This window comes from Halichoeres trimaculatus, unplaced genomic scaffold (genome assembly GCF_033239565.1).
Source record: "Halichoeres trimaculatus isolate MK-OKI-2021-1 unplaced genomic scaffold, fHalTri1.1 fHalTri1_scaffold_2, whole genome shotgun sequence".
NCBI classification, from domain to species: Eukaryota; Metazoa; Chordata; class Actinopteri; order Labriformes; family Labridae; genus Halichoeres; species Halichoeres trimaculatus.
The window spans coordinates 20,588,438-20,602,098 of NW_027437180.1; the positions used below are offsets into that span (position 1 = coordinate 20,588,438).

At 37.0% G+C, this 13,661-nt stretch overlaps 2 protein-coding genes across 3 annotated transcripts in view; one reads left to right on the top strand and one right to left on the bottom strand.

Annotated features, from left to right (window-relative positions):
- Positions 1-13,661, bottom strand: part of LOC141800559 (bifunctional apoptosis regulator-like) — a 176,466-nt gene that overhangs the window by 58,686 nt on the left and 104,119 nt on the right. The window lies entirely within an intron of this gene.
- On the top strand, positions 1,174-9,422 carry LOC141810395 (hsp90 co-chaperone Cdc37-like). 2 transcript variants are annotated; one of them, XM_074697901.1, is made up of 8 exons: positions 1,174-1,476; positions 3,502-3,789; positions 3,888-3,993; positions 6,073-6,188; positions 6,286-6,408; positions 6,493-6,675; positions 8,946-9,017; positions 9,321-9,422. In XM_074697901.1, exons 1-8 carry the CDS (start codon positions 1,360-1,362, stop codon positions 9,417-9,419), a joined length of 1,104 nt encoding a protein of 367 aa, XP_074554002.1. In that variant the 5' UTR covers positions 1,174-1,359; the 3' UTR covers positions 9,420-9,422. The 2 variants fall into 2 exon arrangements, with proteins under 2 accessions (XP_074554002.1, XP_074554012.1); XM_074697911.1 differs by having other exon boundaries at positions 1,443-1,577.

The following is a 13,661-nucleotide window of genomic DNA, read 5'->3' on the forward strand; positions in this document are numbered from 1 at the left end:
TTGGGTGGGGTAAGTAAATTAATCCCAGAGACATTTCCGTCCAACCTTTTTTACTCCCTGCCCAACCACTTGCCTGCCAGGACGAGACTAAGAGGAGATAAGAAAAGAGATGGATAAAATTCCTTTCACTTTTATCTGCGGTCCTTAAAAAAGAAACAAATAGAAGTTCTGAAAAACTATCCTGGCAATGGCTGATGCTAAATTTGGTATCGAACCTTAATTCAAACATGTTCTTCAGGCAGGAGGAAGTTTCACGATTAGCTGAAATTGATAATTACTTAACTAGAATGAATGCCCATCCATCATGTCTTGATTACCTGCAGTGAAATGCGTAACAATTCTTCAACTGGAAAGAAGTAGGTAACCATTTTCATTTTCAAGGTATCTCTGAATATTAAGGCATGTTTACAGAGTACCAACTAAATTCAAACTGAGGGCACTAAGGCAGGAAACATCTGCAAATCCCAGCCTTGAACACTCAAGGGAGCTTTCCACATTTATTATGGCAAAAGAGCATGCTTACAACTGTTTAAGTGTAGGACAACTATTTGATCAAAGTTATGATGTTGTACTTTATAAACTTAAATAAAAATGATCTTGGAAATTACATGAACCATATGTAACATCACAGACAAATTATCAAGGTGACATGATGACAGATTATTCAAGAATTCACAGAAGACGACATGTATTGTTTGTTCATCAAACATGTAACCTACACAACAGCTGCTCACGTTTACCTTAAAAACAAAAGGTACAGCCTTGATGTTCATATTGAGCAGATTAAGTCTGATAAAACATAAGATACCTCGAAATAGTTAAGTTTTTTAACTAATTTTTTTTTTATTTTAGGCTAATCAAAAGCCTGAAATATGCCCAATATGAGCAACTGCACGCAGATGTAATACTTGCAAAATGATCATAGAATTATAATAAGCAGAAAATCAAACATTTACGTTTATGGACTAGATTGCAGTCTTTGGCTATAGATTAATGTAAATAGTATGGTTTTAAAGTTACAAACTATTATAGGTATGCAATCTTATAGACATTTTAAAGAAAATCTCCGCGTTTTGCGCCATCTGGTCAAATAAAATCAAACAAAATGATTCAATTTATTACATTTAAAATAATTAACGGCCCATCCTGAGCCTCTCGATGACGTGTGTTAATTGGATTTCAGGCGCGTGCTGCTACCGGGGATTTCTGTCAGCTGCTCACGAGCTAAGAGGATTGAGGAGACCATTGATCTCTCGCTTGAATATCGACGCCGTCTCTTCAACACCGTGTTTTCTGTGTAGTTCACTTGTGCATTTGAACTGGAGAGTGAACGCCAGGAGAGTCGGAGGAAGCAGGAAGATGAGCAGCAAAGCGGGCATCGACTACAGCGTCTGGGACCACATTTATGTGTCTGACGATGAAGATGTGACCTGTCCGTACGTCGACACGCCAAGTTTATTTAGGATGAGACACCGGGTCAGCAGTGAAACTTTTTGTAGCCGTGACGTGTATTGTCTTACCTGGTTAGTTTTACCTGTAGAAGTGACCTAGAATCAGAGCTGCAACCATAGCCACAGGTGGGTTTACCCGATAGGTGTTGTGTAGTAATTTGTGACCTGTTTGATTTGTGACCCTGAGGGGCCGGCGAGCTATCTTAAGGCACAATTCAAAAACAGTTATTAACGGCTTTACTGTAGGACAACAATGACGTATATTAGATTAAAAAAGGAGAAAGATTTAGACTATTAAGGCATGTTCAGTAAAGGAGACGACACACACGGTAACAAGTATCCATGAAAACCTAGAGACATTATAAAAATATGGAAACGTTGCTTTTAGCTCTTGCAGATGTAACTTAAGCAAAGCCTAACTGAAGAAATCAACTAAGATTGTATCACTACCTTGTTTTAGATATTGTATTGGTGTAGCACACATATCCCAGATTCTGCTAAAGAAAATTCAATATATAGGCATATTTAAATTAATTTTCTGTAAACCCTAACTGTTAAGTTTTCACTTTGAAAATAGTAATTTGACAGTTATGTAATCGAGATCTGTTTGCTGGATCCTTCTGGAAGTTGCTACCTCATTGCATAGTTGCCTAACCATGTTCTCTCTAGAGCTTCTCCCTGTCTCATAGAAGTCATTACCCATGTGTCTTTCCTCATGGATAAGAATATTATGGAAAGTTTTATAATAAGCAAGTGAGTAAAACCAAGTTTTGGATGATTATTATTATATTTGAGTTTTCCTTACACGTGTGTTGGCATTATAACATCCTGTGTGCTTAAGCACTTAGAAGTTTTTTTGTTATTCCAACTATTAAATGTTCTTGGCAGTCCATCTCTTGAACATGATGCAATGCATTAATTCACCTAATTATCAAAAAATAGTTTAGGTTTAGCCAGATATCCAATCAAAATAAAAATAATCTGCCATTAAGGAAACATCTAAATAATCTAGTCCATGTTGGATTTTATCACATTGGGGTTTATTACAGTAGTTTTGACTCGCATGGTCGGTTACTTGGTTTGCTTGGTGCAGTTCAGAGGGAAAGAAGGAGACACAGGGCCTACAGGGTGCAGTTTCATAGGTTTGGCAGATAGGTTTGATGACAGACTATGGATTTAACAGTTTGGTGTCAGGTGTCAATAGTAATTTAATAGTAATTTATGGAAAGAGTATGTTTACACATGCTAAGTCTGACTTTGTGTCTCTTTTTATTTAACTGTGATGCACTTAGCCGTTGTTATTTAGAACTTGTGAAGTGAAAGAACTAGAGTGGGCAATAGTAAGTAGAAGTCTGCATCTATTTTGTATCCGTTATTAAATTTAGTGTTTGTGAGGAATCAAAACTGACTGAGATATTATGAACAGTTAATTAAAACCACTTACTGATATATTGTTTTGATGGGGCTTTTTTCAGCCAGCATCAGCTCACATTTGGTTTTGTTGCTATTGTTTTTTTTTTTTTTTTAATACTAGTTTGTCTGATCAGGTCATTCTAATTGAAACATACAGTAAACATGCTGTCCCCATTGTTCTAACAAATTCTTCCTACAATGTTTGAAATCCCTGTAAAGCCAAGGTTGCTTTTTTATTTTTGGGACTGATTTGATATTGATGTGCCTCAGCTGTGATACTATGCCTTAGTTTTGTCAGTTTCGCAAATAAATGAAACAATGAGGCAATTTTAAAATAACCTAAAGCAAATTTTCCTCACTGTTTGTTCTGAGTGTTTCAAACAGCATGCTTTAAAAAAGATGAACATTCAAGTACATCTACCACTGAGTTGTAAACAACAATATGATCAGCAGTCTAATCAATTGGTTTGTCTCAAAAGAGAAAATTTACTTTCGAAAAACTGATCTTTAGCTGTCCTGAGTTATGTAAAGCTATATTTGTTTATGTTCTTGAACACAATTACTCAAAAATGTCATCACCTTTTTATCACTTTTATTCATTGAATTTTTTTTCTCCATTTATCACTCTTCATCACAGTCTCGCCTGGAGAAAATGGCTGAGTTTCAGCAGAGAGGAGAGGACCTTGAGCATAACTTAGCAGAATGTAGGACACTTCTAAAGGAAGCTCAGGGATGGCTGAAAAAGCTGGAAGAAGAAAGACAGGAAGGGGAAGAGACAGAGGCTGAGCTGAAGAAAGCCAAGGCAGAGGTGAAAAAACTGAAGAAGGATGAAAAGAAATTTGAAGAAATGTTAGAAGAATACGGACGGGAGAAAAAGAAACTTCCCTGGAACGTCGACACTCTCAGTAAAGAAGGCTTCAGCAAGGTAATTCGGCAGGCTCATCATCATCACATGATCTTATCCAAGTTCACGTTAGAGTGCTGATTTATTTATACTTTTATCTTTTCTTTTTTTTTAATCAGAGTGTACTCAACGCGAAATCTGTACCAAGGGAGGAAACGGAAGAGGAAAAGGTGGCGAAGCACAAGACCTTTGTGGAGAAGTATGCAAAGGAAATCAAACACTTTGGTAAGCTTTAATCTGAAAATGACTGAGTTTGTTTATTGATGGTGTTCCACTGCTCCATCTTATTGTTGTTTCCTTCAAATTTAACTCTAATAAGTAACACTTAGGCACATCTCTACAGCCCTATGTTCAGCCCCTGAAAATCTCACCAACAAGCATTGTTAATAACTTCTATATGCATCTACTACCTGCTTGAAAAGATTTCAATCAGGAGAGACCTGTACGCCAGAAAGAGTTATGAACAGATTTAATGTACAAATGCAAAATAAAGTTTAGTGATGAGACCCCATCGGAAGTTAAGCAAAATAATCAATGTAGAGGGTACAATGAGGCTATGAATTATAAATATCCCCTGATGCAGTCTAGACTCTAGCAGAAGTGAGAGTTTTTAAAAGTTGGATCTTGAAGATTTGGTGAGGACTGCTGGTCTGAAGAGCAGAGAACTGAGGTGGTGAGTCGTGACGTGAGCCTGAAAGACAGCTCACAAGCAGAAGAGACGGCATTTAAACTTTGACAGCTATGTGACGATTGGCTTACGATTGAAGCTGTGACAATGTGATAGGATAGAGAGGAAAGCTGACACGCCCCAAGTCAGCTGATAGTGAGAAGTGGGAAGAGTGAATGAAGGAACAGAAGAGTGTGAGCAACCAATCTTCCTGAGCTTCATTTACATTTCTTTGACACAAGAGGCCAAGAGAGCGACAATAACCGCAACAGAAACATTGGTGTAGCAAGACAAAATCAATGAAAGATGGCAATTTCAACTTCCACGGTACACTTCTCAAGTCAAGTAAACCCAATAACTCAGTTATTGTAAAAATAAGGATACAGACAGAAGTAAAAATGGCCGCACTCTCTTGAAAGTAAGTTTTGGCTGAAATAAAAAGAGACAAAAACTAAACTTAGTACTGTTTTACAATAGTTTGAAACTCCTAAATGATGTGTTTCTAAAGTTTTGTGCTTGTAAACTTTCCAGTAGAGCTATCAGCAGTTTCAGTAACAAACAAATTTCAATTATACTTGGACCTTTTAAATCATTCCATTTAGTTTTTGATTTGTGTAACACAGAGACACTGCAGTAAATGGAAAACAGGTTTTTAAAAGCTACTTAATTTTTTAAATCTTGAGGCATCCTAAGGATCACCATCTTTATATTATCCTGTCACTTACTGGGGTCTTCAAATACATATTTATAAGAACTGTTGCCATGCTCTCGTAGCCATATTAAGCTTTGGGTTTTCTTGCTGTCTGACTGCTGCAGGCCCACAAGCTCAACTAACACCATGACATCTGGTAGCTTGTCTTTTATTTGACAGCCCGATGCACCACAGCCACTTGCTTATATTAACAGCCTGAGTGCCATATGTGAGCAGTACAACCCAGAGAAGACTGCGTGTCATTTTTAAATCTGTTGACTTCTCTAGATGACAGATATAGACGTGATTGGATAAAATGTTGTTGTAAATAACGTGGCTTTATCAGATATTTTTGCCGATACAAAACGTAACTGAACCATTCTACATAATGTAGTCTGACCACTAGTGTGGCCTTGTGGTTGATATCTATTTCATACTACATTATTTCAATTTGACCTTTTATATCAGTAAAGACATTTGTTTAATGAGTTGATGACTTTTTGTTGAATGGTATTAGGTAGACTGCATTAGTGTCAACCATAAAAACTCTCTTAACAAATTGATCAAGTATTCTCTGTCTCACCAGTGATATTATTTATAAGCTGCAGGTAGCACCAGTTACATGATTTTTAATATGAACTGTTAATGGTACAGTGTATCAGCAGCATGCTAACTGATTAGCTTTATCGTTTCCCTTTAGTATGTTCAGCACTAAAAGAGACAAAGCTTTATTAATAAATTAGAGTGTGGATACACTTGAAAAAAAAACACTTATTTAGGGAGAACTATTTCCCTAAAAGGCGGATAGCATCATCCATCATGGCAAAGTCACCAAACAACAGTGTTTTACATTTACAATACATGATCATACTTTACATCTTGTGTTAAAAAATCAAACCCCACAGCTTAACCTGTGACAATTGTATGTGTTTGTGTTGAACATAAGGTATGTTGCATCGCTGGGATGACAGTCAGAAGTATCTATCTGACAACCCACATCTGGTGTGCGAGGAGACGGCTAACTGCCTTGTTGTCATCTGTATTGACTATGAGATAGATGAGGTGAGTGCCTTGAGAAAAAAAAAGTGTCAATGTTTTTGTTAAACATAAAAAAAAATCAGCATATAAAGTTCTGTAAATCTCCCATGTATTCTCACAGAAACATGCGCTGATGGAGCAAATAGCCCATCAGGCCATCGTCATGCAGTTTATCCTGGATTTGGCTCAGACGCTTAAAGTTGACCCCAGAGGCTGTTTCAGGGATTTTTTCTCAAAGATCAAGGTGTGTGCATTTCAAAGGCTGCTAGCCCCTTTTTTATTATTCTAAACAAATGCACTGATTGAAACTTCTCCTTTTCCAAGTCAGACTGCAGATAAGCAGTACCTGGACATGTTTGACCATGAGCTGGAGCTGCTGAAGGAGCGGGTCCGCAGCTGTGCACAGAGTCGCATGGAGAGCGCCATGAAGGAGCTGGAGGAAGAAGAGAGGCAGAAGAGGCTGGGCCCAGGTGGTCTGGACCCTGTGGAGGTTTATGAGTCACTGCCAAAAGTAAGTCTCTCTTACACACACACGCACAAATGCAAGCATGCAGCTATGGTGGAACATTTCAAGGAGAAGTCGCTTAGCAGGCATTATCTTTCAAAAATGGGAAAAAAGTGGAGGACATTTTATGACAGGGTGCTGAAATATGAAAGAGTAGAGAGCCACAAACAACCAAGACATGTTTTGAAAATAACATATTCCTTAATCCTTGTCCAACAATATGCAATGTTAAAGTGTAGAAAAAGAAGTTGGGTTACTCCTCCCTCATTGATAACAGAATGTTGTTTACTGTATTTGTCAAACATTATTATTCACTTAGGATTCAAAAACACAAACCAGTGTTTAACTAGAAAAGTACTCAGAGAGCACAGACCTCCACCAAGCATATAATGATTGTCAAGCAACACTTTAGTCCTACTTTAATGTTATACTTCCTTTCAGCAGACTGTCTGCTTCAATTTGGTGTTAGCTGCAGGCTTGTACGATAATTTGTTACTTGATAGTGTTGAAAATTATGATGACCCAGTTAGGGCTGCATGATTATCGCAATCGCAATCGCAATGTCAGCACACGCAATTACGTAATCGCAAAAGAGGATATCGCAATCGCAATCGCAATGTCAGCACATGCAATTCAGATTTTCTCCATGATAACCAAGCAAGCCTGTAGACTCATCATGACACAACTTTTTTTATAAAATCGCAAGCACAATCGCAATCGCAATATTGTCCACCTAATCGCAAATCGCACCTTTTCCCCAAATCGTGCAGCACTAGACCCAGTACATATTTCATATTCCAGATCTTAGTATCCAGAATTGCCAGGATGGAGATTGTAGATTTACATCTGTCAGAAATTATGGTGACTTTGTCTTGTATTTTTTTGCAAAGCAATCCAACCATTCATTGTGGAGTTATATACACATACGGTGAAAACGGCCCTATCTCTCAATGATAAAGAATCCTTTAAAAAAGTCCTGTATCCAGACAGTGATCCGGATCATCTCCAAAATTAAATCACTTCTTCCTTATCCCATTTTGAACATATTCTGATTATTTCATCCAGATCTCTTCGTTACTATTTGAGTTATGTTGTTCACGGACAAACAAACAGACCAACTCTCCCAAAAACACAACCTTCTTGGCGGATGTAACTAAGGCAGTAAGACATGCTTGGAAGTGAAAATAGTCAAATAAAAGCGCCTACCAATAACAGACATCTGCTCATACTGAAAACCACAGTAAAGATATTAAGCTGATGGACAGGAACTTATCTATTTCCCAAATAGCAGATCAAAGTATGTACTGTTGTGTATTGTAAATATGTCTTTTTTGAGACAAAAACTCACAGAGAAACTGTATGCCTACTTAAAGCATCTTAATAAATGACACCGTTGATAAACATCAGTCGTTTGTAGCAGAATAACTGAACAATCCTTGTAATGAGCACTGATTGTTTAGTCTAAAACAGGAAGTTCATTTTGAAACAACATTTATTACAGCCTTATCTGCAGCTAACACACTCTTCCTCAGCATCCCTCAAGGCTATGAAAAAAAAAAACCAACAACATCAGAGACCACCTTTCTCTGCTGTCTCAAGTTACGAGTCAATGGACATTTATGAGTATCAGAGAAACACTGTTATCTGTTGTTTATAATGGTGTTAACTCCAAAATACATGTGTGAGCACTATGACAGGAAATAAAGGGTTGGGACACCTTTTCCTGATGTTATTTTCCAACATACTTCTCTCTGCTTTTAGTAAATGTGTCTCTCTTCCATATAAATAAAATAGCATGATACAAGCAGTGGAAATGGTCTTAAAGTTTTTGACAGTCTTCTGACATAGACAGCATTTTTTTTTACAGATTCCCAAAGGTTTAGTTTTCCTGTAAATGTTTGCGCAGCGTGTTATTGATTTAATCTGTGTTGCCTTTTGGATAATCAGAGGAGTCAATACGCAGATCAACAGAATGGATTCCACAGTCAGGTGTGAGCTCACTGTGAAAGATAAACATCATTATAAACAGCTCCACTCGAGCTTTTTCATACTTAGACTTCTTCATACACCTCCACTTTTGTCCACTCAAAGCTTTGATTTCTTCTCCCTTACAACTTAAAAAGACTCAGAATTTAAAAAATGAAGTCAATAAAGTCAAAGATAGAGTCAGAGACACTAATGTTTTTTGTTTGAAAGTATTCTGTCATCCTCTGCTTCTTTACTTGTTTTACTGACTGGGTATCACATAAGCTCTTACTCTTGATTTATTTTCACAGGAAATGCAGAAGAGCTTTGATGAGAAGAACATTCAGACTCTGCAGGAAGCTATCAGCAAGCTAGATCCTCTGGTGAGTGTGTTTGACTGAAATCTCATCCTGAAAAGTGTCGTTCATTGTTATGAATGAGCCAAATGAGAACAAGAAAGATAAAGAATGGCACAATAGTTTCCCCACACGTGTTTGTTATGTAGGTAGTTGGCCTAGCAGTCTAAATGTGTGGCCCATAGATAGAGGCTAAAACCCTTTCCTGTTTTTTCTTCAGCTGTGGTGTTTTAAAAATGCAAAAATACATCAAATATAACTATAATATATCTTTTTATTTACTCACCCTGTCTCTAAAGGTTATCTTTGTGGGGTTTTTTTCTTGTACAGGAGGGGAAATACCACCTGCTGAGGTGCATTGACTCTGGGCTGTGGGTGCCTGAATCAGGGGAGGCTGATGATGATGATGATGCCGATGATGAAGATTAAATAGGGAGAATAGTAATGAGTTGTGAAAAAGAATAGGGTTGATATTTACCTTGTTTGTACTTTTATTCACATAGTTAATGAAAGTGAAAAATCTTCAGTAGTTGATAATTCCAAAAAGTTTCTGCTGATGATTTTCTGTTCATTTGTACTCATGTAGTGATTATTTAGAATTAAACGTTCATTAACCAAAATAAACTAAAGTCATTGATTAATAGTCTCCAGAGTTGCACTCAAGTTGTTGACTTGACTTAAAGTTAGACTGGTCAACCACATGCATCATGGTCTCCTTGAAGAGGTGTTTGTTTTTAACTTCAGATACTTCACCCCGTCACTGTCCTTTAATTCTGCTAATTTTATGCAAATCTATCTTTTACTGCTTTGATGTAGGGGTGATGTAGCAACCGTAAACAAGGTATGGTGGATGGCTTCTACAACATTATTAACAGGTACCAAGAAGTCAAAGCATCCTGTTTTTATTCAAGCAAAGTGAAGTATGTAAACACAAGTGATTAACTGTCAAACATGCCTGCACCTATTGTCTCACGTTCCAACAGCGCCCTCTTGAGTCTGTCTTGGGGCAGGCAGTCCATACATTAGACCCATTTGAAAAGTGTGCCCAGTGAAGATTTGTCAGCCTGCTTCTTTAAAGTAGATTTTGCAGTTGTCATGACAAGGTGTGTCAAAACTCACAGGCTATCAGCCAAATGTTCAGACTTCACAGCTTCAGCAGACTTGCAAAGGAAATCTGTGACTTCTGAAGGTTTTCAATGCCAAAGATTTAACCAGTCCACAAGCCAGGCCTCAATCAGAAAAACTCTAATATCCTAGTGATTCAAGTAACTACAGATCAATACACTATGGATAGAGTTTTTGTTTATGTTCAATAACTTATTTTGTGTGTAAGAAATGTCCATCCAGTGACACAAAGAAAACAGAAGAAGTTAAGAAGCTAAATGTGCAAAATGTGATGCCAAGAAATATAGTTTCTGTTTGTGGAAGTGGGTTCTTTTCCGTCCCCCAAAGTCCTCTTGTGTCCACAGTAAATTAATCGGCTTTTTGAGTTTGTTTGTAGATGAAAATCTAGGGATGGGTATGACCAAATTTTGTCAAAAGTACTGGGTTTTGATTCATATAAAATCAAAAGGTACCATGTTAAGGTACCTAAATGCATTGTTGTGACTGTGAGGGACTGGAAGAGTGGGCGATTTTCCATGCTGTACATGAACACAGCATTTCAAGGTTATATATTACAGAATGAATATGTTCAATTGAAAAAAAATTATATTTTATTATTAAAAAAATTGATGTTTTTTTACCTCATAAACACAAAAAGTACTGAAAATTGATACCATTGAGTACTGATTACCAGGTACCGGGCATCAGGACTGTATTGTTTCAAATGTGAATGTTACCCATCCCTGATTTCAACTCATACAAATGCTGGACAGACCCAAAAAGCTGCTTCACAAAAAAAAAACCAAATGGGTTTTTTGACACAAATGTTTGGCCTAAGTTGATCAGAATTTGCTGACCCCCAAAACTGACCAGTTTCCCTTGTCACTAATACACTTACTTTGGCGCATGTTTAATATAAACAAATAAAGCAGATAGTCTCTGTAAAAAAATAACTGAAATAATTAATTTGATATCAACATTTCTCTGCTCAGTATAAAATCAATAACAGAAGAACCCTACTGAAATCAAGCTGCACTAAGATAGAAGTTTTACTTCAGTTCTTTTGCTGCTTAACTAAAACAGTTCACTCAACATAACACATGTAAGTGTGATGTAAATATACATAGGTATTATTAAAGCCATTATTTGACTGTTGGTTGTGACTGTAGAGCATTGACAATAAATCAGTCTTCATTTGTCAGTGGTAATTTTGTTATTACCTTTTCCAGGAGCTGCTGTGAGCCCTGACTGGTTTTCTGCCATACTCCTCTCTCAACTTCTCTCACACGTTAATTAATTGCTGGGTTGCCCTCCCTCCCTCTCCCTCTCTCCCTTATAATTAATTGGTGGGTTTGATTTAGTGGTCTGTGCAGGATTTTTGAGGCAAAGCTTCTTTGTGCAGTCACTTTTGTAAATAGAAAACAATCAGCGCACGCCCGGAGCATAAATCAAATCTAGATAATGCCTATAAAAGCCAAGGGGAGTAACAGGGAGGCCTCACAGCTTCATGCAGAGCTGTGCAGATGTATTTGTGGGTGTGTTTTACTTGTTTCCTAAAATCAGTGAACAGGCATAAGTCAGAAAAGGTTTCATTTTAAGGTATGCTGTGATCATTTAAGACTGTTTTGCTGACATTTTGTGTTCCCTGCCCCAAAACTCAGCCTGAAAATTAATAACGATAATCTTCTAGTAAAGTTAGTTAAGTGAACAAAGCCTCGCTTTAAGTTATCTATTCATGTAGATACAGTCACTGGGTTCAGTGAAATGGTTCAACTTTTTTTTCTTTTTTTTTAAGGAAAACCAAAATGTTGGATTACATTTGGTCCAAAACTGTGACATCATGCACAAACTATGTTTTGATTTCTTTCTTTTATTTTAATTTAAAAGCAATGATGAGCGATCAGGGAAAGTGCCTTCAACTACATCAAAACTAGTGTTCACATTGTTGGTGTCAAGTTCTTTTAAAATCTGAAAACTCAGGACTTAACTACAGATATAGATGAGCTTTCCATTTCTTTTCTTTTTTTTTAGAGATTTTTTTTCATTTGGGGATTTTAGGTCTCAGAGAAAACATTTGCCATTCTCTGCTCTTTATGTTAAAACAGTAAAACAATGTATTCAGTGAAAACAAAAAATCAAAGAGTTAAAAGCTCCTCACAGAGGTTAAGTCCCAAGAGTCAAAAAACAAGCAGTTAATTAATAGACATCACAATTATCACATTAAATAAAAAAGAAATACATAAAAAATAGCATACCAGTTCAGTGGATGTTAAAAGTGTTAATATTCAATGTTAATACAAAAGAGGACCCAGACTTTGCTAATCTGAGATCCCGTGGCAAGGAATTCTGGAGCTACGCTGGTTTAACATTCAGTTTAGCCCTAACTTTAGTATTAACTGCTGTCTAAGAATTAGAGAGATATCTAAAATATCTTATTTTTGAAGTCCCAGAGTAACAAATACTGATTTGTTTCAGCCATTAAAGAGAAAGTATTGGCTGTTTTGGGTTGACTTCATTTGAGAAACTTTGGGATTGGGGCTGTAGGTGACACAAAAGCATCAGTTTGGGCTCTGAAAACTTACAATAAAAGTGATCTACTATGTAATTGAAACGTAAGACAACCAACAGCTTTTTATTTCCATCTTTTGACACCTTCCATCAACCAAGAAAAATCCTGACAAGCCAAGCTTTCAAGTAATTAAACCACATTCGTAGATACATCAGGCAGAGCACTTGGCAGCCTCGAAGGTTCATTTCAGAGCATTCAAAAAATGATGTTTCTAAAAGCTTCTGTAAGAAAAACTTCTGCTTGTGTTCACTGCTGCTCCCCTGTGGACAAAGCTGCACTTTGTATATAATGTAGAATAACTCTGTTTAATGAGGTGGGCTGTGAACTGATTTTTTACATATATTAAATTTACAGTCATGTGATTGAGAGTCTAAATGATGAAGGGGAGGCCCGGTATGGTTGTAACACTATTTGCTTCTGCACCTCCAACTTACTGGATTTTTGAGTCAGAGTTCTCAAACTTTTATGCAAGGTACCTACATGTGTTTACTACAAATGGCACCAATTGAAAACTCTGCAAGAATATCACAGACCTCACCTGGTGATGTCATATACATATTGGTCCTTTGTTACAACCATCCCCACTACCAGGGTAGGTTGTTACACGTGCTGGGGTAAGTTGTAACAGTTAGACAAAAAAAGCAAGAACAGGAATCAAGCCCCTCAAATTTCTTAGGAGCAACATTTCCTCCTGTACCTTAAAGATCTGCCTTTGAGACCGATCTGAATGACTTGCCCTTCTTTGTGACTTCATCAGATGCTTTTTTTAAAACATCTGCAGGCACACCTCTGTCAGTCTTTCTTTTCTACTGCCTAGGCATTATGTGACATTATTAAAATCAAGAAAATTTTATTACTTGTACATCAAGGGATGGTTTTGACACTTTTTAGAGATCTTACAACCCACCCCAACCCTGTCAGCTAGTGTGTAGCTAGCCATATTAACATAGTGGATTGAAATTAGCATGAGAAAAATGCATTACATTTAGCCTGAGAAA

Excerpts from the sequence above, each read along its gene's own strand:
- LOC141810395 (XM_074697901.1), top strand. The coding sequence starts at position 1,360 with ATGAGCAGCAAAGCGGGCATCGACTACAGCGTCTGGGACCACATTTAT. Across the intron at positions 3,790-3,887 it reads GTAAAGAAGGCTTCAGCAAG|AGTGTACTCAACGCGAAATC; the intron begins GTAATTCGGCAG and ends TTTTTTAATCAG. Across the intron at positions 6,409-6,492 it reads ATTTTTTCTCAAAGATCAAG|ACTGCAGATAAGCAGTACCT; the intron begins GTGTGTGCATTT and ends TTTCCAAGTCAG.